This window comes from Petaurus breviceps, unplaced genomic scaffold (genome assembly GCF_028583685.1).
Source record: "Petaurus breviceps papuanus isolate PSGF00001 unplaced genomic scaffold, PetGlider_PUasm1.0 91041, whole genome shotgun sequence".
Taxonomy (NCBI): domain Eukaryota; kingdom Metazoa; phylum Chordata; class Mammalia; order Diprotodontia; family Petauridae; genus Petaurus; species Petaurus breviceps.
The window spans coordinates 1479929-1503311 of record NW_027187400.1 but is presented as its reverse complement, the minus strand read 5'-3'; the positions used below and the strand labels follow the sequence as shown (position 1 = coordinate 1503311).

Here is a 23383-nt window from a genome sequence, read left to right as displayed (position 1 = left end):
GAAAGAAATAGCAAACCACTCCAGTTCTTTGCCAAGAAATCCCATGGGCAGTATTGTCGTGCTGTGGTCCATGGGGTCACGCACAAAGAGCTGGGCATGACTGAACAGCAATAAAAATGAACATCATAATAGTCCCTACTTCTCAGGGCTGTTGCAAGGATCCAATGAGACAATATTTATAAAGCACTTTACAAACCTGAAAACACCATGTAAATGCTAGCTAGCGTTACTATTGTTCAGGCACTCCTCTCTGTCGGATAATAGTGTGAAGGGCAGGCATAACAATTAACAAGCAAGTAATCAGCTTCGTTTTACTAACCTGCCCCTAAAAAGTCGTAACAAAGCCCAGAATGCAGTGGCCCAAGCCTAGAATCCCTATTAGGCAGTCTCTTCCAGCTCTGCCTCCCCAAGTCTTCTCTTTCAGGGAGCTAAAAATCCCTAGTTCTTTCGACTAATCCCTAGGGGACCTAGGTTTCCAGGGCTCTCATCATTTTGATCGCTTTTCTCTGGATGTGATGTAGTTGGTCAATTTTGTTCTAAATAATAATAACAGTTAGATAGTACTTACTAAATGCCAGGCACTGAGCTTGGCACTTTCTACAATTTGATCCTCACAACAGCCCTAGGAGGATGGTCCTACTATTATCCCCATTTTACAGATGAAGAAATTGAGACAAACAAAGGTTAAGTGACTTGTCCAGGGTCACACAAATAGTACATATCTAAGGCCAAATTTGAACTCAGGTCTTCCAGACTCCAGGCCTCACACTCAGGGCACTATGGAGCTTTCTATCTGCCCCATGTCTTCTAAATGCCCTTGGTGCTTAAGACTGAATCCAATACACACCAGATGTGGTCGACACTGCTCCTGTACTATTGTTACATGAGATCACATTTAGCTTTCAGGGCTTCCATATCACACTGGTGACTCATAAGGAGGTTATGGCCACCTAAAACCCCAGGTCTTATGACTGTTGTTTAACCACACACCACTTCCCCCTTCCCACCCTCCAATCCTATACTTGTGCAGCTTATTTTTCTCTTAACCCAAATGTCAAACTTCACATCTAATCCTATTAAATTTCCTGTCATTAGGAGCAGCCCATCATTCTGGCCTGCCAACGTCTCTTTGCATCCTAATTCTGTTATCTAACATGCTAGCTGTCCCTCCTGGCTTTGGGCCATCCATAGATCTGACAAACAGACCATCAATGCCTCCATCAAAGGGACAGTTGAAAACGTTGAACAGAAAAGAGCTGAGCCATGATGGATCCCTGCTTGCCTCAATGCCAGACTCCGCCGGACTGCTTAATTAAGGCATTTTTAAAGAAGGTTTTGAAGAGCAAGGATTGAAACAAAAAGGGCGTATGCTTTATAATATGCTGGGACTATCTCACACTATGATTCTGTGGTCTGACATCCTCTGTTCTAATGCTCTATGGTCTGAGCTTAAACCCTTCCCAATCTAACACTCTATGAGTCTATGGAAATGGGCTTTCAAAGTGGCCTTCGATGAGCCAGAAAATTCAGATCACCAGGACAACCGTTTCCCCCAAAGGCTCTGGTAGTTCAAAGCATCTGAAATTTAAGAGAGGTGGGCTCATATGTAACTAGGGTTTCCCTCTTCTTCCAATCCACTGCCCACACCAACTTTTCATGAAGATTCCAATTTACCCACTTGCCAGTGACTCGTCTGCTAATCAGTTATTTTACACATCAACCCTGTCCCCTCCATCTGACTGCGTCCCACGTGCCCTGCTGTAGAACAAGAGACAGACTGTCTGGTGTTTTCTTTGTTCATCCAGGATCCCCACCCACACAGAGCTCCTAGCTCTATAATTTGCCCAGCACTGAGTTCAGGTAAGTCATTTATGCATCCTTAGGTAAATATCTGAAAACACAAACCTGCCCCTAGTCTGATCCTCTGTATAATACCTGGGATTTAATGTATCACAAAATAAATTCCTGTGAACCATGGAGAATGGACAATAACTCCTATGAATTATCATTGTTTAAATGAATTTGAATGCTGTTGATGAGGTCAATTTTCTGCTTGATAAAATAGGAAAGTAAACAAGCCATATGGCTTCCTCCAGAAAAGACATTCTCAACCAAAGAAAAGGTTCTATTTTATTTAGAAATAGCAGGGGCAAAATGCTTTCCCAACTGCCATTTCCTTCTCCAGTTTATCTTACAGATGAAGAAGTTGAGTCAAACATGATCAGGTGACTCATCCGGGGTCATACAGCCAGTAAGTATCTGAGGCTGGATTTGAACTCAAGTCCTCCTAACTCCAGGCCATCACTCTGTCCACTGAGTACATTTGCCATTTTACCAGTGTCATCAGATAGCATTCATATTGCTTCCAAAGACCCAAAGATAAATACCACTCAGAGGACAATAGAAAGGTGGGTGTGAATAGGTTGTAACACATAACATAAATGAGAAATTCCCCAAAAAGGACAGAATTAAACAACAATTAATTAATTAAATATTAATAAAATTAGTGTCATCAAGGAAGAATATGGTCTGGTCAGGTGGAAAGAGCAAAGGCCAACAGTGTTCCACTGATAACTTTGTGACATTGAGAGAAATCAAGGAAAGGCTCCAGCAAGCCAAGTGAATCCTCTGGGACAAACATTGGGGATGATGTAGACAAGAGTTGAGTTGTATAGGAAAGGCAGGCCTGTGGGGGTTTCAATCTGCATCATTGGATGGAATTTCCAATAGATGAATCAGAGATCCAGTGGAGTATAAATATAAATTAAATAAATCATTATAAATAAATAATAAATAAAGCATTGACAAAAATAAAACTTTACCAAAGAGAAAAAATATTAAAAATAAAAAGGAAAGTGTGCTCTCATCAAAAGTCACATTAAGAAGCCTTGTGCCCCCATGAAAATATACCCTTACGTTTAAGCCTAGGTAGCTGCCTGGCTTGCTGACCTCAGTTCCACCATCATCCCAACCTCTGGCTTCCAAAGGCCTAAGCCAGTCTAGGAGGCTGGGTACTCACCATCCGGCTCCGGGAACCAAACTTCAGATAGGCAGGGAGTTCAATGTAGGAGCCCAGCAGTGTGAGGAGACACAGGAGAAAATCCATGATTTGCAGAGACAAGAAGGGTAAAAGATGTCGCTCCCGGTTCTGAAGGGAAAAAAAGAGTTTTCTAACTGCCAGTCTACCCTTCTTGAAGATCAGATGCTTTCAGTCTTCACAAGAACTCCCCAAGGAGGGAAGAAAGGGCATCAATTAATTGATGGATCATGAAGGACCCTTAGGTCTAGAGAAAGGAAGGACTGCCAACTTCAAGAAAGATCCTGTGCCTCTGGATGCCCAGCATGAAAGCAGCAGGGTACTCTGGGAAGAGCACTCAGATCCCACATTTGAAACTTTCTGAATAGTCTTGGCTTCTGGCCTCAGTTTCCTCATATGTAAAATGATGGGTTGGGAAGGGCTTTGGGGTCCCTTCCAGCTCTCAGCCTAAACTCTCATGATACTTACCACCAGGCCATGGAAATGGCATGCAAAATGTAGGCCGTTACTGGGCTTCTAAGGCAAAAGGGTTTTGGAGGGGGTTTTGGGTCTGAATTATCCTGGCGATGGATCACTGTTCATTCCCCAAATGCCTATGACACTGTTTATTGATTGCCCCAGCCCTTTCTGACATCTATTTCCACTTGGCAAACCTAGAACCAGCCTAGGTATCCAGGGTCATGATATCACCCTGGTTGGAACAGAGTCAACCTAGGCCTTCCTTGAACTCCAAACTCCAAACATTCCTTCTTCCTCTCTCTATACAACCCCTCTCTACTTCCCAGAGCTGCTTCATTTTAGAGTCTCAGTATCCTTCTGCTGCTGAATCTGCTTGTATCTAAATCATGATTTCAATTCCAGATCTGGAGTAAAAGGATCTAGATTCTAATCCCAGTTCTGCCCTTTGGGCAAGTCTAAACCTCTCTGGATTTGGTTCCCTCATCTACAAAATAAAGCAATTGGACTAGGTGATTTTTAAGAGTCCTCTCAGCTCTGAATCAGTGATCCTATGATCCTATGAGACCAGTAAAGCCTTCTAATTATTGTTCAGTCATCTTTTAGGTATTTCTGACTCTTCGTGACCCCATTAGGGTTTTCTTGGCAAAAATACTGAAGTAGTTTGCCATTTCCTTCTCCAGTTCATTTTACATATGAGGAAACAGAGGTAACCAGGGTTAAGTGACTTGTCCAGGGTCACATAGCTAGTAAATGTGTGAGACCAGATTTGAACTGAGGAAGATGAACCTTCTGACTCCTGGACTAACATTCTATTCACTGCAATGCCTAGCTGCCCTAGAACCAACATAGGTCTTTTATACCAAGCCCTCAAATGATCTTTCCTTCTTGCCCTAGCCCCAAAGCCTTCATTCTTTTGGTCCCCTGGTTTTAGCCCACAATCCTACTAAAAAGCAACTTACCTCATGGTTTCTACTAAAGTATGAGTAATAAGTAGTTTATAGGTGCTTCCCCTCCCAAAATTCTGTGTGTTTGTTAACCCAAAGGTATGACTATCTAATGGTCTAATCCCAAGCAATGTGACAGACAGACAGCTTGCAATGGTACAGGGAGCTGACTGTTTGATCCCTAGTCCCCCTGGACTCCCTTTTTCAGGACCTCTTTCCACACTGATTTCATTTGAGGTGCATTGTCATTGGTTCTGGTGTGTTCCTGGGCCACAGAGGCAGAGAAGAGAGATAGTTTCTCTTTCCAATGATGCTGAGTCAAAAGTCCCATGATAGGGTCCCACAGATGCCACAGAATAGCAGCCCACTGCCAATCTCTCCTCCATTTCTGGAGCATGAGATGGGAGCCCATCTATTCTTCACCCTAGAGTCCTCATGGCCAGAAAGAGGGGGCAAGTAGGAGCCTGTGTGCTGGGATAATTCAGGCCAGAAAGAAACCTTGGGCTTGCCTCCATGGCCTGAGCTTGACATGGGGGTCCTGTCAGAGTATTGCTGCTAACTCACTATGTAACCTTGGCCTTGCTGCTTCTCTTCTCAAATCTCAGATTCCTCCTCTGTGCAGTGGGGATAATAATCCCAGATCACAGGGTTATTGTGAGGGATTCAATGAGATTACCTATGAAAGGGCTCTAAAAATTATTGGTGCTAGATATGTATAAGGGCCTAGTATTATTAAGATTAATGATTATCCCCATATTTTAATGAGTTACTACCATAAACCCATGGCCAAGATGCCACTCTAGCTCATCCAAAGCCAATAAAAACAGAAAATGACTCTTGGGTCCAGTGGTACAGAGATCTTTTGAGGATTTGCTGGTGGACCCTTGGTCTAAGACCACATCTTTGCAAGCCCTTAAATACTCCATTACAGGTTACCAGGCCTGTACTATTAGGGTGGCCACAGAGAACCAGATTCCCTCAGGAAAATGGTTACTCCCTCCCCAATGGGATCCAAGTAGTGGTTCAGTGGTCAGATATAATGGTGGCCACAAAAGAAGCTTCCACATCAGTCCCCAAATTGTTATTTTCATGATTCTGTGTAGACATTCTTTGACACAGCTCTCTGCCTCTAGTAACTGCATCCTTGAGTCTTTTCAGAATTTGGTTCATTCCCAACATGCCCCTTCCCAATTCCACTTCTGTTATATGCCCAGTGTTGGCCAAATACAGAACCAATCCCCAGGAAGTCAAGGACATTTGTCTCTGCAAGTTTTTCTGGGCCTGCTCTCCACTTCTCAGAGCCCCAGCCCCCTGGCAAGTATCTAGCATCTCTGGGGACCCACCCAGGTCTACCTGACTCCAAAATAATCCCTCCTACTCTCTTTTTTCCTCCCACAGAAACTCCCTTCTAGGTGGCTCTGCTCTCAGTAACTGCCAGGAAACTAAGGCCCCCCCTAAGAAACTCACTCACACTTAGGGAGAAATGAATAACGGTTTCCTGTGCTGTCCTACACAAGGAAGGTTGCTTTGCAATAGAAAACACACATCTTAATTCAAAGAAATGAATTTCTAATGATGGTATTTCAAGCATTCTGGGGGGGCCAGCAGAGGAGAAAATTTGGAGTTAATGTGGCAAAGGAGGCTTCCCAGAAAGATACAAAATATTTTAGCAATTCTGTTCTCATTGTGATCTTCACAACAACTCCCTGAGGCAGGCAAGGAAAGCATTATCTTATCCATCTTAAAGATGAGTAAAACTGAGGCTCAGAGGGAGAAAGTTATTCAACCGAGGTCACAAGGAAAACAAGGACTTGAACCCTTAACTACTGATTTCAAAACCTCTGTTCTTTGCATTATACCAGTGCCTCTTAGTCAGCTAGATGAGGTAGTAGGAACTTTGAGGTAAGAAAACCTGAGTTCAGATCCCACCTCAGAGACTTAGGAGCTGTGTGAACCTGGGCAAGTCACTTAACCCCTGTCTGCCTCAGCTACCTCTACTGTAAAATGGGGATTATAATAGCACCCACTTCCCAGGATAGTTGTAAGGATGAAATGAGGCATTACATGCAAAGTGCTTTGCAAATATTAAGTTATATAAATGCTAGCTATTATAATTATAGAATATTATATCACTTATAATATTCTATAATTATTACTTTGCATCCTAGGGATAATCATCTATTATATATATCTAGTGATCCATGTAAGCCCCCAAATAATCCATCGTAGGTCCACTCAGATTACCAGTTTTGTACTAAGAGGAGGCCACAGAGAAGCAGACTCCCTCAGGAAAATGACAACTCACTCCCCAATGGGATCCAAAGTGGTTAAACATTATGGCGGCCCCAAAAGCCACCCATCAGAGAATGGAGAATTGGAGCCATTTGTGCTTCCTACACACACACACACACACACACAGACACACACACACACACACACAGACACACACGCGCGCGCGTGCGCACACACACACACACACACACACACGCCACTTTCCCCCAGAATCGATGAGCCTTTGAAGGCAGCATAAGCTCTGTTCCAGCGTGAGCTCTCCAAGGGAGCTGTCCAGCTCATCAGCTGGGATGGAGAGGGGCTTCTGGTCCAGTGCCAATGGGCTGTGCCACCGGCTGCCTCTTACCTTGAGTACGCCATAGAGCAAGCTCACGCTGATGATGAAGAGCATGATGATGAGCAGGAAGCTGGAGGTGATGTCCGCTGAAAACCAAGGGAAAGGACGGTCAGGAACCTTGGGGTCCAGCCTCGCAGAGCTGACCTGGAGTCAGAAAACCTGGCTGCCAGTGAGGGCTCTGCCTCTTTCTAGCTCTGGGATCATAGCCAAGCAACTTAGTCACTCTACTCCTCAGTGTTTTCATGTGTCTATGGCTTTTTCTAGCTCTAAATTTCTGTTCTGATATTATTTGACCTGATCCAAGATGAGCAAGGTTAGGGGTAGAAAGAATTAAGAGATCTGGGTTCTAGCTTCTGTTACTAACTTCATGTGTGACCTTGGACACTTCCTTTCTCCTCACCTATAAAATGAGAGAGTTGGAACTGAATCATGCCCTCTAGAGCTGACATTTTATAGAACTCCTTAACCATCAAATTTGTCCAATTAGTCAAAAAGCATTTATTAAGCACTCACTACAAGCCAGTCACTTTACTATATTACTATATTTACTGTATCCATTGGGGATACAGAAACTCAAGGGAGATCACATGTACATAAAGGGTCTTTGAGTTCCCTTCCAGAGCTAGAGCTCTGATCCTTGGTATGTACAAAATACAAAAGACCTGAATTCAAATGAAGTCTCAGACACCTAATAGCTAGGTGACCCTGGGTAAGTCATTTGATCTGTTTTGCCTAAGTTTCCTTATCTGTAAAATTAGGATAATAATAGCAACTATCTCCTAGGTTGTTGTAGATGTCTCAAATGAGATTTTATTTGTTAAAAAAAAATCATTTAGCACAGTAACTGGCACATAATAGGCGCTATTTAAATGGTCATTATAATTATTAAATACAAGGCAATCGTGGGTAGGGTGAGAGGTACTGGTAGCTGGGTTTCAAAGGAAACAGGAGATTCTAGGAGTTTGAGATGGGGGGGGGGGGGGAGGCACTTCAGGCATGGAGAGCAGCCAGTACAAAGACCCAGAGATGGGAGATGGAGGGCCACAGTGTTCAGCACTGGAAAGGTCTGGCTTACACACTTTCTAGCTGTCACTGAAAGCGGATCACCCAAAGAGCTTATGAATGACCACAGCTGGTGAAGGCCCCTGGACCCCTAGCTCCTGGCCCCACAGACTGCCTGGGCTGCTCCCTGTCCTGACTCAGGGACTCTTCCTCCTTCTCCCTCTGCCCACCTACCAAAAACACCCCCTTTCTCAGGGACATACCAATCTTGTAGTAGGACATCTGGAGGATTTTGCAGTACCCTTTGCTGGTGGCCACCTCCACTGAGTGCTCAATGAGAAGCAGCATGCTCATGACCTAAAGAAGGGAGAACAGAGTTGGTTGGGGCAGGCAAGGTCACTGAGCATTCACTTCTAACTGGGTCAGCCCTTTAGAAGCCAGTGGGGACCGAAAATCCAGAACACAGAGCAATGGATCAGAGTAGGAAAAGTGAGGGGAGGGGGAGGGCAACTCTGATGGGGGCAGACCTAAGAGGCAGGGATGGCCTCAGAGACTTAGCACCCCCACACTCATCCCCACTTCCACCCAAGGAGTTACAGTGCCAACCACACCCCAAAGGACAACTGAATGCAAGTGTTTACTAAGCTGTATTTGGAGTCCTCCCAGCTTTACCCCTTGAATCAATCAATCAGCATTTATTAAGCGCCTACTATGGTCCAGGCACTATGTTAATCAATGGGGTTCAAGTACAAAGGAGAAGCAGGCCTGTCTTTAGGCACCTATGTGGTACTGGAAGAATATGATACGCTTGAGGGTAAGTAAACATAAGGTGTGTGTGTGTGTGTTGTGTGTGTGTGTGTGTTATGGGGGAGTGAGGCTGGCAGCAACATCTGAGCCATCATGAAAAGTCACTTGAAGGATGTGGCACCTTGAACCAAGTACTTCTCACCTATACAACCCAGGGCAAGTCATCTCTCTTCTTTAAGACTCAGTTTCCTCATTTGTCAAATAATTATGTCAGTGCTGTGTGGTATCCAGCAAAAAGCTTCAGTGTCTTTACAAAGGGTTTGAACTGGGTGTCTTCTAAGGCTCCTTCTAGCTCCAGGGACCTAGCTGTGCCCCATCCCAGTGCAGCTGGTCAGCATCCTGTCTGGAAATGAATACCATCCTCCAGGTGTGGTCTCACCAGGGCAGAAAAGAGTGGGGCTATGGCCTCCTTCCTTCTGGAAAGTGTTACTATGCACCGAGCCTTAGTTTACCTCAGTCAGCTCAACTTAGCGTCTTCGACTGTCATGTCACAATGATTCTTCTTCCCATTTCTTACTCAGATCATAGTTTGTTCATTATTTATAGAAAGGTTTGCCTGCTATAGTGAAGACTTAGAATTGTAGAACAAAGAATGTCAGAGCTGGGAGGGCCTTAGAACACAGGATGTCAGAGCTGTGAAGGACCTTGAGATTTGACCTGAAGACTAGCCCAGCTCCCTGTTTTTGTAGGTGAGGAGTCTGAAGCTTCCGAAGGGGAGATTTCAACCAATAAGCATTTACAAAGTGTTTCCTGTATCCCAGGCACTGTGCTAAGTATTGGGAATACAAAAGTGAAGTGCCCCCCCCCCACGTCTAGGACCTCTAGGAGCTAACATCCCAACAGGGGAAATGCCATGTACATGCAAGCACAGACAAGACCCCTACAAGGCCCATACAAGCAGGTCAAGTGGATGTAGAGGCACTGAGTACAGGAAGGAGAGCCACGAACCTCCCCCACCTCTTTTCACTCAGCCCCCTTGCAGGGCTTGGCCCTCCAGGGAAAGCCTCCCTGCCCTGTAGTCTCTCCTCCCCAAACTGGTCTGAAATTGCTGTACTAGGCTTGTTAGGGCTCAGCTTTGGCCTGCTGGGGACCTCTTTTCAAACGACAGACACATCCAAACAGAGAGAACATTTCCCTTCCTCTCAAAAAGGAGGCAGTAATCACATCACGTTCTTCCCTGCTGGGAAGAGCTGGGCTAACTGGGGCAGAAGGTCAGGATACTGACAGAGGAAAGGGTGATGCATACAGAAAGGCGAAGTGAGGTTGCAAGTTAAGGAGGTCACAATCTTGTCTCCTACAGGCCCAGAGTCCCTGACCCTTCACTAAGCAATCCAGCTGTTTCTTCAAGGGAAGAGCGATCTTTCAGTTCTGAAGTCTTTCCTTCTAAGGCTCCTCTTCCCTCTGACATTCTATGTCCCAGCTCTGACATTCCGTGTTCTAAGGCCCCTCTAACTCCGATATCCTATGTTCTAAGGGCCCTCCCAGCCCTGACATTCCGTGTTCTAAGGGCCCTCTAACTCTGATATCCTGTGTTCTAAGGACCCTCCCAGCTCTGACATCCTGTGTTCTAAGACCCCTCCCAGCTCTGACACTCTGTGTTCTCTGTTCTAAAGTTTCCTCCTTACCCTGATGTTCTGTGCTCTTACCATTTTCCATCCATTCCAACCTTCTTGCTGATCCTCAAACCAAATACATTATCTGGGCACTTTCTCTGGCTATCCCCCAGGCCTGGAATGTTCTCCCTCTTCATCTCCCCATCCCGGCTTCTTTCAGCTAAAATCCCACTTTCTACCAGAAGCCTCTTTAATTAATCTCTCTCAATTCTAGAGCCTACCCTCGGGCAATTATCTGCAATTTATCCAGCCTCCAGTTAATTTGTCTTTAGGTGTTTGCAGATAACCCTCTGTGAGCTCCAGAAGGGCAAGGACTGTCTTTGACCTTTCTTTGTATCCACAGCACTTAGTACAGTGACTTGCACACCCTAAGCACTTAATAAATGTGTATCGATTGACTGACTATATTACAAGGTCCCTTTCAAGTCGGCATTCTTTGTACTAAAGACATAGGCAGATTTAGAAACGAAAGGGAACTCAGAAGTGATCTCACATTATGTGCTGAGACTGGAGCAGTGTCTCCCTCGCACCCACTGAGGTCCAAGCTACACCACCTGGCCAGGGTGAGCATCCTCTCCCTAGAAAGATAGGTACTGGCTAGGAGCAGACAGTGGGGTGGGAAAACCTGAAGAGCCATCCCAAGCTTTGGCTTGGACCCCAGGCTCATCAAACCTTCTTCTGATGGCAAATTCCACTGGCCAACTCCCTGGGAAGTGGGAGCATTAGTATTCTAGTCACTAGAAAAGTATATAAACTCATGGGTCTGTAAAACGTTACTGTAACAAAGGATTTTAAGAGCATTGTATCCAAACTCCCTCATTGTACAGAAAAGAAACCTGAGAGCCAGAAAGCAGAAGTTACTTGGCCAAGGTCACTGGAAAAGGACCTTGGGATAACTGACGTTAGAATAACTAACTTACAATAATTAACATTTATATGGCACTTTAAAGTTGGCAAAGTAATTTACATAGAGTATCTCACTTGAGTGGTTGCTACTATTATCTCCATTTTACAGATAAGGAAACTGAGGCTGAGTGGTTAAGTGACTTGCACAGGGTCACACAGGTAGTAAATATTGGAGGCCAGATTTGGACTTGGGTCTTCCCCTTTCTAAGTCTAGCATCCTATCCACTGTGTCATCTAATATCAAACATCAAATCTGGGCAAGGTCATAGAAATTATCTTGTACAAAGCCATTATTTTGTAGATGAGGAAACTGAAGCTTAGAAAAAAGAAACAAGAAACAAGTTAGTTGTAGACCTAGGTATAGAACTTGGGTCCTCTGACCCTACTCCAGGGACACATTTCCTCATACTAAATGAGCAAGAGAACTGGCATTAGAACCCATGTCTCTGAGCTCTTCAGCCAGGACTTATACCACTCAACTGCTGCCTTTATCTGTCCCTCACCTTCCCCTCTTACCTGGGCCTCTAGGATTCTAGAGTGTCAAATGAGATGATAACTGTAAAGCACTAGGTAGAGTGCCTTGTTCCCTTCCTCTTCCTCCCTCTGCCCTTACCAGTTAATAAATCATAAATTAGTCTCCTTGTTTACAATTCACTCTCTTTGGAGTTTACTCAACAGAGATTAACTCCCCAAGGCTCAATCACTCCTAGGGTCATTTCCAGAATCCTCAGACCTGAGTATTTAATGGGACCTTCTCTGATCCCACTGAAGGCTTTCTGTCCAAGAGGCAAAGCCTGTGCGGCTTCTGTCTTTACCACCCCCACAGCACCACCAATGGGCCCAACAGCCTGCTGAGTGAGCAGATAATGGGTTCTCTGGGAAGAGAAACCTTGGACAAGGCAGGGGTAAGAGCTGCTATTCTAGAACTCTGAAGGATTAAAGAACCAGAGATTCTCTGAGTTTAAAGGCATGTGAGAGGTCATCAAAGATTGTCTTATATATGACCTAGAATTCATTCTACCATCTTTCTGATAGGGGCCATCCAGGTTTTTCTTGAAGACCTCTAATGATGGGGAACTCATTACCTCCAACAGATCTTTTTCCACTTTTGAACAGCTCTCATTTGATGAGAAGTATTTTTTTCTTTTATAGAATCCAAATCTCTCTGCAAATTCTGTTAATTCTTGTTCTATCAGTCACAGTTCCAGAGGACTCTTGATGAATCATGCTACTCCCCACCCCCCGCTCCCCATAGAGAAAGGATGGGTGCAGAGTGCAGATGGAAGAGATTATTTTTTTAGACATGGCTAATGTGAGAATTTGTTTTCCCTGACTAAAAATATCTGTAACAAGTTTTGTTTTTCTTGCTTTCTCAATGAATGGAGGAAGGGCAGGTGAAAGAGAGAGATTTCAGAATCAAAAATGAAATAAAATTGAATTTTAAAAAATACAGTAAAGAACAGCAAAAAAAAGTCCTTGTTCTATTTTATGCAGCCAGAAATCAAGTCTAATACCTCTTCCATAATTAAGTTCTCCAAATACTTGAACATGGCCATCATGTGCCCCCCACTTCTCTTCTCTGGACTCACATACTTCCAGTAATTCATAGCTATGACTCAAACTCTCAGCCCCCCAGGATCTTAGTCACACAAACTACTGTCTAGTCAGGATTCCTCCATCCTATGGTCAATATAATTAATTTTAATTTTTATCCAGATCATACAACTTTACATTTATTCTGGTTGGACTTCATCTTAGAAGATTCAGCCTATCATTTTAGCCCATTGGAATCTTTTTAGATCCTGTCAGTCATCTATGCTAGCCATCACTCACAGCTTTGGGTCATCTGCACATCTGATGAGCATGCCATCTGTGTTTTCCTCCAAGGCTTTGGTCAAAAGGATAAAGAGCCCAGGGTCAGGGACAGATCCATGATGCTTTGCACTTGAAATTTCCTTCCCAAGTTGACACCAGTCCATTAGACACAGCTCTTTGGTTACATAACCTCATCTGAGCCTTAACAGGTGCTTGACAGTCCTCCACACTTCACCTTTATCAACTGTCATGTGGAATTCCCCGCCATGACCATTTTAAACTATTGTTTCTCTTCTCTCACCACCAGCTAGATTCCGATTTTCCACATTTACAGCAAGAGACCCATTGTCCTTCTTTAATGAGAAGACTGAGGTCATATGAGTTCCTTCAGTTACCCACCATTCCTCAAATTCTCAGCACCATCTTCCATTCTTTACCTAAGATCACAGGTGAGGCATTCAGTAAGCCTGACTTCTCCACCTGTTCCCTTGATCCTCCTCCTCCTCCTCCTCCTCCTCCTCTTTCTCCTTCTTCTCCTCTCTCTGTCTGTCAGTCAATAAACATTTATAAAGCACCTACTATGTGCAAGGCACCATGCTAAGTGCTGGGGATACAAAGGAAGGCAAAAAAAAAAACAATCCCTGCTCTCAAGGAGCTCACAATGTAATGGGGAATACAATATGCAAACATATAAGCATGTATATGCTCATATACATACATGCATGCATACGTGCATACACACACATACATACATGACAAACTGGAGATAATCAGCAGAGGGAAGGCACTGGCATTAAGGGGAATCAGGAAAACTTTCTTCCTAATCATCAGTCTCTCTCGCCTACAGATAAACGCACTCAGGCCTCCCCAAAGGCCAATGGGGTGACCACTTGCTCAGAATGCTATAGAGATAGCCTCCTGAATCTCTCCCGGGCAGAGATTTCGGGGTTCCTTCCAATGCTCAGATTCTATGGCTCTGTTCCACCATCCTGCTACAGTCCTTCTCATGCCCACCCGAACCATCACAACAATCAAGCAAGGGACACTTACACTGTCCACAGGGTGCCAGACACTGTGATCAGCACTGGTGAGACAGAGGAAAAAGCATGATGTACAATGTTGGGCTTGTCCATAATGGAGTGGAGCAGCTAGGTAGGGCAGGGAATAGAGCTCTGGGTCTGGAGTCAGGACCCCAGGCTTGTCTTCTCCTAAGCCTTCTCTTTCCTAAGAGAAACATCCCCAGTCTCACATATACCATGTCCTACAGCCCCTTGTTATCCTGTCCTTCTTCCTCTGGATGGTGTCTAGCTTGTCAAAAGTCACATCTGGGTGGCACAAGTGGATATAGAATCAAGAAGACTTGAGTTCAAATCCAGCCTCAAACACCTACTAACTGGGTGACTTTGATCTCTGTGTGCCTCAGTTTCTTCAACTGAAAAATGGGGATGATAATAATAGCACCTACCTGCCAGGGTTGTTGTAAGGATCAAATAACATAATCTTTGTGAAGCATTTTAGCATAGTGGCTAGAACATAGTAGGCCCTTAATACTTTCTTCCTTCTTTGTCAACTTGGCTTACTAGCTGTGAGACCTTGTCATTTCACCTCTCTCATCTCAGTTTCCTCATGTGTACAATGGGAGAATGAAACTAAATGGTCACTAAGGGTCCTTCCAGTACAAGTACCTCACCTTCTAATGGTGCAGGTAGCATGTCTGTAAGATGGTGCATGTATGGTACATAGAAAGTCAATGGAGAGTAACCTTGGAGGGGCAGGTCTTACTGGGTCTTCCCCTTGATCTATGTATCATCCAACCTTCAAATATTTGAAATGCTCTTATGTGGAAGAGGAATTATCCAATCAATTGATTGCAAACATTTATGAAGCACCGACCATTTCGGTCATTGTTAGACACTAGAGATACAAAAACAAAAGTGAAACAGTCCCTACCCTTGAGATACTTATATTCTGTCAGGAGAGACAATGTGCACATAAATAGGATATCCAAAAAATAGCTTAAATAAATATGATGCAATTTATGTAACATTGTTTATATTATATGTGATTCATATTACATTACTTATATTATATGTAATTTATATCACATGCAACTCACATTACATTGTTTATATCACACCTGTTAATATTATATTATTTATATTACATGTAATTAACATTATATTATTTGTATTACATGTAATTAACATATTATTTATATTACATGTAATCCATATTGCATTATTTATACTGCACATAATTCATGTAACATTTATACTATGTATAATTCATGTTACAGTGCATATATCATATGTGATTTCTATTGTTATATCACATGTAATCTGTTATATTATTTATATTGCATGCAATTAATGTTACATTATTTGTGTTGCATGTCATTTATATTGCATTGCTTATATCATGGGTAATTTATATTACTTACATCTCATGTTATTTGTGTTTGCATTACTACACATGTGCATGGGGGACAGGCACCCATGTAGAAGGGAATAGATAGTCAGAGGAGCCTTTGAAGGAAACCAGAGACTCTGGGCTGTGGAGCAGAGAAGGGAGCACACTCTAGGCATGGCCATAGCTTGGACAAAGGCACAGAGATGAGAGATGAGAGTCATGTGTGAGGAATAACAGAAAGACCAGGGCAGCTAGACCACCAAGTGTGTGAAGGAGAATCACGTGTAATAAAGTTGCAAAAGTAGGTTAGTGCCAGGTTGTGATGAGTTTTAAGTGCCAAATGAGGGTCCTGATGTTTGATCCCGGAGGCACTGAGGGCCACTGGAGTTTGTTGAGCTGGGAAATGGCCTGGTCAGACTCGGGCATCAGGAACAGCAATTCAACAGGACTTCTGGGATCCAGGTGTTGAATAGAAATTGTCCTCTGCCTAATGGTAACCCTTACCCACCCATCAGCATCTTTCTCAGAGACCCTGTCAGAGGGTCCATTTTTAGCCTCTGGAAAGCACCTTACTTTCTCAGTTTGCAGGTGTTGAGGGGTCAAGGCCAAGCAAATTGAAAACATCAATGACTCCTTTGGCACTGAGATTCTTTCTTTCCCAGGCCCTTTGTTTCCTCTCCCCACTCTCACTATCCCTACTAACAGATGGCAAACTCCCTGAAAAGAAGCATTGGTGAGCAGTGGGCGGAAGCTGGGTCTGGTCTAGGCCTGCCCTCCTCTTCCTCTCAGCTCTCAGCTCTCAGGTAGGAGGACAGTCTTACATAGCAAGAGGTCTCTGAGGTCTCCTTTCAGTTCTCTGAGTCTCCCTCTTGAGGAAGACTTTCTTAGCTAAGTAAGCAAATGCATGTTACTGGATGCCTTGCTCATAACAGTGCTTAATCAATGTTTGTTGAATGAATAGATGAATAAATTTAAAATCAGAGAGCCTGGGGTTGAGTTCCCGCTTATACACAACTAGAAATGTGACCTTGGGCAAGTCATTTCCCCTCTAGGTAAAATGGAGATAAAAATAGTAATGGAATTGTTTGTGATAGGGAAGTGTAAATATTAAGGATTTACAGAAACATGAGCTGTGATTTATGCAGCGTTGTTGGAAGAATAATTAGAAGGTCCCTGTGTGCCCAAATAACCCCCTCCTCTGGGGTACCTTTCCTGACCACCCCCTGAAAAGGGTTCTCATTTTCCTCACATTTTCCTAAAGTCATTTTCTCCTTTATGGACACAACCTACTTTGTATCATCCTTATCTACTCACCTATCTGACCACCTCTCCCTTCACCCCAATAGAAAGGACTAAATTACATTCAAATTTGTATTCCTAGGGACTTACACACTGTAGATACTTCAAAAGTGTATTAAATCCATGTCTCTCTCAGTTTCTCTGACTATCTCTCTGTGTCTCTGCCTATCTCTGTGTCTCTATGTGTTTCTGTCTCTATATCACACACACACACACACACACACACACACACACACCTTCCTCCTAACTGAAGTCAAATTGCAATCCCACCTTCTACAGGAAGCCCTCTTAATCCTGGTGCCTTCCCTCTCTTAATCAGTTCCAATTTATCTTGGAGGTATATAACTTGTTTGCTTTTATAGCCTATATATGTTTGCTGGTTGTCTCCCCTATAAGACTGTGAGCTCCCTGAGGGCAGGGACTATCTTTTACCTCCTTCTGTACAGTGCTAGTCACAAAGTAGGTGTTTAATAAATATTTATTCACACATATGCACATACACAGAATCTAGTGTGAAAGTGAAAATTCCATTATCTAATCATTGCCTTATGTCTGCAGAAGGTTCCAAATAAAATAAAAAGCCGTGGTCTGGGAGGGTAGCACATTAATCTCTTAGCTCCCAGTGGCCCTGTATTGTGCATTCCTGGGGCATGCCAGAGATGTGGCTATCCTGCGAATTACTCCCGCCTTACTCTATTCCCCATGGGACAAAGAGTTCCCCCCCTGCTCTTCTTAAAATCAGGAACAAAAACAAGAAACAAGCCTGTGGCCTCCTATGTAGCAGCAGCATGAATGTGATGTTTCCAATCACCTGAGTGGGGAGTCAGCGAGGCTTATGGGATAGAGTGGCCTACTTCTTGAGTTTCAGTTTCCTCATCGGTAAAATGAGGATGTGAACCTTGAAGACTTTTAAGGTTCCTTCCAGCTCTAAATTTATGAACCTATGCCTTGACAGATTTTCCCATGGATCCACAGGACAATCAGATCCTAGGAAGCAAAACAGTTGTCTTGGGAAAACCAAAGAAAAACAGCTTCAACCCCTAGTGTGACCTTGAACCAAGTCAGACTAGGGAGAGGGAACAAAAAAGTCCCTGGAGATCATGGTTTGGGGGCTAGCTCAAAGTCCCAGACTTATTATCTCTAGATTTAACTCAGTCCCTCAAGGAATATTCACAGAGATCTGGCAGAGACCCCCAATGTCCAGGGATCACTGGAGAAAGCACCCACATCAATGAGATCATGTATCCATTGGAGTATGTCATCCGTGTATCAGGCTCTTTAAACTCCTCAAGAGGGAGACTCAGAGAACTGAGAGGAGACCTCAGAGATCATCAAGACCCATCCCCTCATTTTACAGATGAGGAAACTAAGACTCAGAGAAAGGGAACAGATTTGTTTAAGGTACCACAGAGAGATAGAGGCAGAGGCAGAATGAGAACCCTGGATTCCTGACCCTCAGACCAATGATCTTGATAGGAAAATCTTCACCCAATGGAAGCTCCCATGTGGGATGAAAAAGGACCTCTAATCTGCCCAGGAAAAACAGCAACACCAATAACAAAGAAGCAAGAGGCAGAAGTAGGAAGATGAGTCTGTTCTGACTCTTGCTGCAAGCATAAATTCAGCCAAGGAACTCCAATTACCTCACCCCTGACCTTTTTTTCCCCCATAAGGATCAAATAAGCAACAAAGGGTATAAAAAATAGTCTAGGAGTCATGAGACCTGGATTCAAATCTCCTCTCACTCTCTGATTTTCAGATAAACCACTAAACTTATCTGGTACTCAAGTTTCCTTAATTATCAAATGAAGGGGGTTGGACTAGATAATCTCTGAGGCCCCTTACACCTCTGAAATTACACTCTAAGGTCTCTTTAGTTCTGACATTCTGTGTTCTAAGGGTCCTCCCAACTCTGACATTCTGTGTTCTAAGGCCCCTTTCAGTTCTGAAGAGGCACAAGGGGGAAAAGAAAGAAGAAGAATCCAAAAGGGGAACATAGAAGGGAGAAATGAGAATCTTGCATGAGTGGCATGCATCCATGGCCACGGCAGTGAGTTTCTCCTCATTTCCCTGCAGTCTGGCTTCCAACCCCAACCATCCACATGAAGTGGGCTTCCCCCCTCCAAGATTACCAATGATCTCATTCTCCTCGAGCTCTCTGAAGCATTAGAAAATGCACTTGGCCTCCTCTTACTGGATAAGCTCTCCCCTGCTGGAGGCAGCCTGGTAGAGTCTCTGGACTGGAGTCTCTGGTTCTGGAGTCAAAGGACCCCAGTTCAAATCCTAAGTGCTGCCGCAGAGAGACAGGGAGACACTCTGCCCAGGGCCCCCTCCTTAAAGGTGCCATCCAACAGCTCCTCCATCTTGCTACAAGAACGGGACACCTCAGTCTCCTCAACTGATTTCCACAGGCAGAGTTCTGCTGACAGAATTTAACTCTGTCTAGCTCTTCTCTCCCTAGCCATGGTGTTGGCAGCTTCTCCAATAAGGGAACTGACCCTGATTCACTCCCTGTCCCCTTCTGCAACGAACCTGCATGCCCTACATCTTCAGCCCAGGGGCCCTCTCTTTGTGCCTCACTAAGGATTGCCTTCTTGGTGCCTCAAGGTCTCCCAGCCTCCCAAGGAAACCACTGAGACTCATTAGCATTATCACTGTTGTAAATCACAGATATAGAGCTAGAAGGGACTTGTAAGACTTCTGGTCCAACACTCTCATTTTACAGATGGGAAAACCGAGGCTTTGGAAAGTTAAGTGACTTGTCTAAGGTCACAGAGGAACTAAGTATCAGAGGCCAAATTCGAACTCAGGTCCTCTGACTCCAGAGTCAATGTTTGTTCAGTTGTTTCATGCCACCTGCCTAGCATCATTACTACTGTACATTTGCAGAGAACCTTATCACTTAAGGTATTTTCATACACAGCCTCTTCTCTGATCTTCATAATGCCAAAAGGGAGGCAGGGCTGGTACTCTCCATTTCCACTTTGCAGATAAACAGACTGCAATCCAGAGGCCCTAGGATCATAGATTTAAAGCTGGAAGAGATTTGAGATGTCATTCATTGCAATCCTCCCCTCAAGTTTTACAAATAAGGAAACTCAGGCCCATGGGGGAAGTCATAATAATACAATAAAATAATATTAATAATAACTAGTATTTCTATAGCACCTGCCATGTTCCAGGCACTGTGCTAAGAGCCTTATAAATATTATGTCATTTAATCCTCACAACAACCCTAGGAGATAGGTGCTATGATTGCTCTATAATTCTCTAGTTGAAGAAATTGAAATAGACAGAGGTTAAATGACTTTTCCAGGGTCACACAACTAGCAAGTGTCTGAGGTCAGACTTCAACTCAGGTCTTTCTGACTCCAGGCCCATCTACTAAGAGGCATAATAAGGGTTGGAACCCCAGATCCAACTCCAGCATTCTCTCTGATATATCATCTCACCTCTGTTCTCACAACTAGGTATCCAGAGGTCCCCCTCACTGCCTACCTTACCCTTCTTTCAGGGTACCTTGTAGTGCAGAGAACAGGCTTTCACTTTATTTCCTCATTCTTGACTCACAAATATTCTTGCCTAGCAAGAGTTAAAATGTCTCATTCATTCAAAGCCATTTTCCAAGGGCCCTAACTATTTCCACTGGAGCAACGGTGGTGGAGAAAAATCATATATATATATATATATATATATATATATATATATATATATATATACATGTGTGTATGTGTGTATAAATGTATGTATATACACACATACGTATGTACATGTATGTATGTAATAATAATAATTAAGAAGAATAATTTATGAAGTATTTTTCAAATATCGTCTCATTTTTATCCTCACAAGAACTCTGAGAGGTAGGTGTTATGATTATCCCCATTTTTACTTATGGGGAAACTGAGACAGACACCAGTTAAGTGATTTGCCCACAGTCGTATATCTAGTAAGTGTCTGAGGCAGGATTTGAACTGCCTACCTGACACTAGTCTGAGCCTTCTGTCCACTAGCTGCCTAGGTGAAACTGATGGCCCCCATCTCCCTGCTGTTCTCTTTCTTCCCCTCCTATTTTCACACCCCTGCCCAGAGCTTTGGGGCTGTCTGTCCTGAGGGCTCTTTAACTGAGCTGTCCCCATGGAGGCCAATGTCCACAAATTATCCCCAAGGACGGATAGTGCCACATGGGAGATTTCTCTTCTCTGTGGGGGAGATACTCCCTGTCTGCTCTTCCTATGTGCCAGGTACACCCAGGTGCAAGGAAGAGACAGGCTCTCTTCCTGAATTCAGGAGGTAAACCTCTAGTCATGGACAGAAAGTAGTGAATCCTTTTGACGTCAAACAGGGAAACCACACAGAAAAGAACAGAGATAAAAAGAGATCTTCCTGAAGTAGCATGGCAAGTTCATGGTAACCCAGGTCACCTCACAAAGCCCCTCCCCATCTCTTATCAGCAACAAGCATTTATTAACCTCTTACTGTATGCCAGGTGCTGCACTAAGAACTGAGGATACAAAGAAAGAGAAAAAAAAGTCCCTGCCCTCATGAAGCTTATACTCTAAAATTTTTGAAAGATACTTTGTATATAAATTGTGACACACAGTCTAGATGGAAGGTGGCCTTAGAGGAGAAGGTATTGGTAACACTATCAGTCAGTCAATAAATATTTAATAAAAGTTTACTATGTGTCAGACATTGTGCTAAGCACTGGAAATATAAAGGCAAGAGACCTGGATTCTCCTTAAGAGCAGGAACTCTAATGGGAGAGACAACATGCAACAACTATTTAGAAACAAAATGCAGAAGCGATAAATTGGTGATAATCACTAGAGGGAAAGCACTAGAATTAAGAGGGATTGGGAAAGGCTTTCTGTAGAAGGTGGGACTTCAACTGGTTGATTCTCAGTGTCTCCCGAACTACACTTGGGCCCCAAAGCCCAGACGAGCCTCTCTTCCCCAGCAGGTCTTCTCCTATTCTCCTCCCTCAATCTTCTGTTCTCCCAAATCTGCTTTCCCTTCTTTTCAGATGCCCTCCCCTCCTGCTCCCTATCTCCTTGCCACAGGAAACCAGTAATAACTGTCTCTAGAGCTGAAATCCACACTTGGTACCATTATTGCCTTATTACTGGATAATCTTTCCAATTTCCCATGTCCTGTCTCCTCTTGTTCCAGGATCTGTCCTGTCCTTCCAAGAAGTCTGCTTTCCTTCCTTCCTTCCAGCCAGGCCACAGTCTCCAGCTGCTTGAGACGTTTAGACCCATCCTAGTCCAAAGAGACTCCCCCTGACTAAAATCTCTGGTCCTTTTGGAACTTTCCCCTCCCTGGCCCTCTCCACATGCTCTAGCCCAAGATACCTAGTCCCAGATCCACAGCCAGGGAGACAGAGCCCTGCTTCCCAAGGTCATGGGCATGCTCAGCGTGCCAGCCTAACACTTTTTCTGCACATTTTAGTTGGGAGGTGGGGGAACCCTCACAGCTTCTCATTAATACCTGGTGAAGACTCACACACCAGTTCTGTGCTCTAGAAAGCTCTTGGACAATTGTTTGCCACATAGTCGCGACACCAAGAGGAAGTGGGAAAAGTTAAAGCCTGGGAGATTCAGCCAGACTCTCCAGGATAATGGAACCTGAAACTGCAGAAGAGACAGCAGAGAATCCAGCCCAGGAAGGTCACTAGGCCATCATCCTCATTTCCCTTGCATTCTACCTCTGTGCCCCTTGTTGATACTTCCCTGCCTTCTCCTAATCTTCTCAAGCCCACTCCTTTACCTCTGCATTTCCAGCACCCCTTTATGTGATGTCTTCTCCCATTGGAATATAATCTTCTTGAAGGCAAGAACTGTCTTGCTTGCTTGTATTTCTATTCCCACAGTGTTTGGCATATGGCAAGTGATTAATAGATATTTTATCTATCCATTTATCTAAGGACTTTGTCAGGTACTATGCTCTGTTTGAGGGACATTAAAGCACAAAAATTGCCTAGTTGCTGTACCACACCCCACCTCCATCCTCCAGCTAACATTCTACTAAAGAGAATAGAAAGTTTTCACATTTACAAAGCAGGAAGTAATGGGTATAAAAGAGAGATCTAAAAATAAAAAAAGTGATCTAGGAAAATGTAAAAAGGGGGGGTTCACTTTCATTTGGGGGCAAGGCAGCACAGCATATGAAGAAAAGAATCTCAGGTGGAAATGAGGAAAAGGCCTTTAGGGAGAAGAGAGCACCCACTCAAGAATGCCTTCTGTTTGGTCATGGGCCAGCTGGAGTCTTGGGTCAGTTATGGGCACAGTTTAGGAAGAACTTTGGAGGGTTTCCAAAGGAAAGCAAGTCAGTCAACAAGCATTTATTAAATATTAGGATCACAGAGAAAAAACAAGCAAGGTAGGAAGGCAGGAAGGCAGGAAAGCAGGAAGGAAGGAAGGAAGGGAGGGAGGGAGGGAGGGAAGAAGGAAGGAAGGAAGGA

At 43.9% G+C, this 23383-nt stretch overlaps 1 protein-coding gene across 2 annotated transcripts in view; it reads right to left on the bottom strand.

Annotated features, from left to right (window-relative positions):
* LAPTM5 (lysosomal protein transmembrane 5) overlaps positions 1–23383 on the bottom strand; it is a 45597-nt gene that overhangs the window by 5011 nt on the left and 17203 nt on the right. For both annotated transcript variants that reach the window (XM_069079503.1, XM_069079504.1), the window contains exons 2-4: positions 8335–8428; positions 7079–7155; positions 3020–3148 (exon numbers count right to left, since the gene is read on the bottom strand). In XM_069079503.1, coding sequence (XP_068935604.1) covers positions 3020–3148; positions 7079–7155; positions 8335–8428 — 300 coding nt within the window. The remainder of the gene's footprint in view (positions 1–3019; positions 3149–7078; positions 7156–8334; positions 8429–23383) is intronic.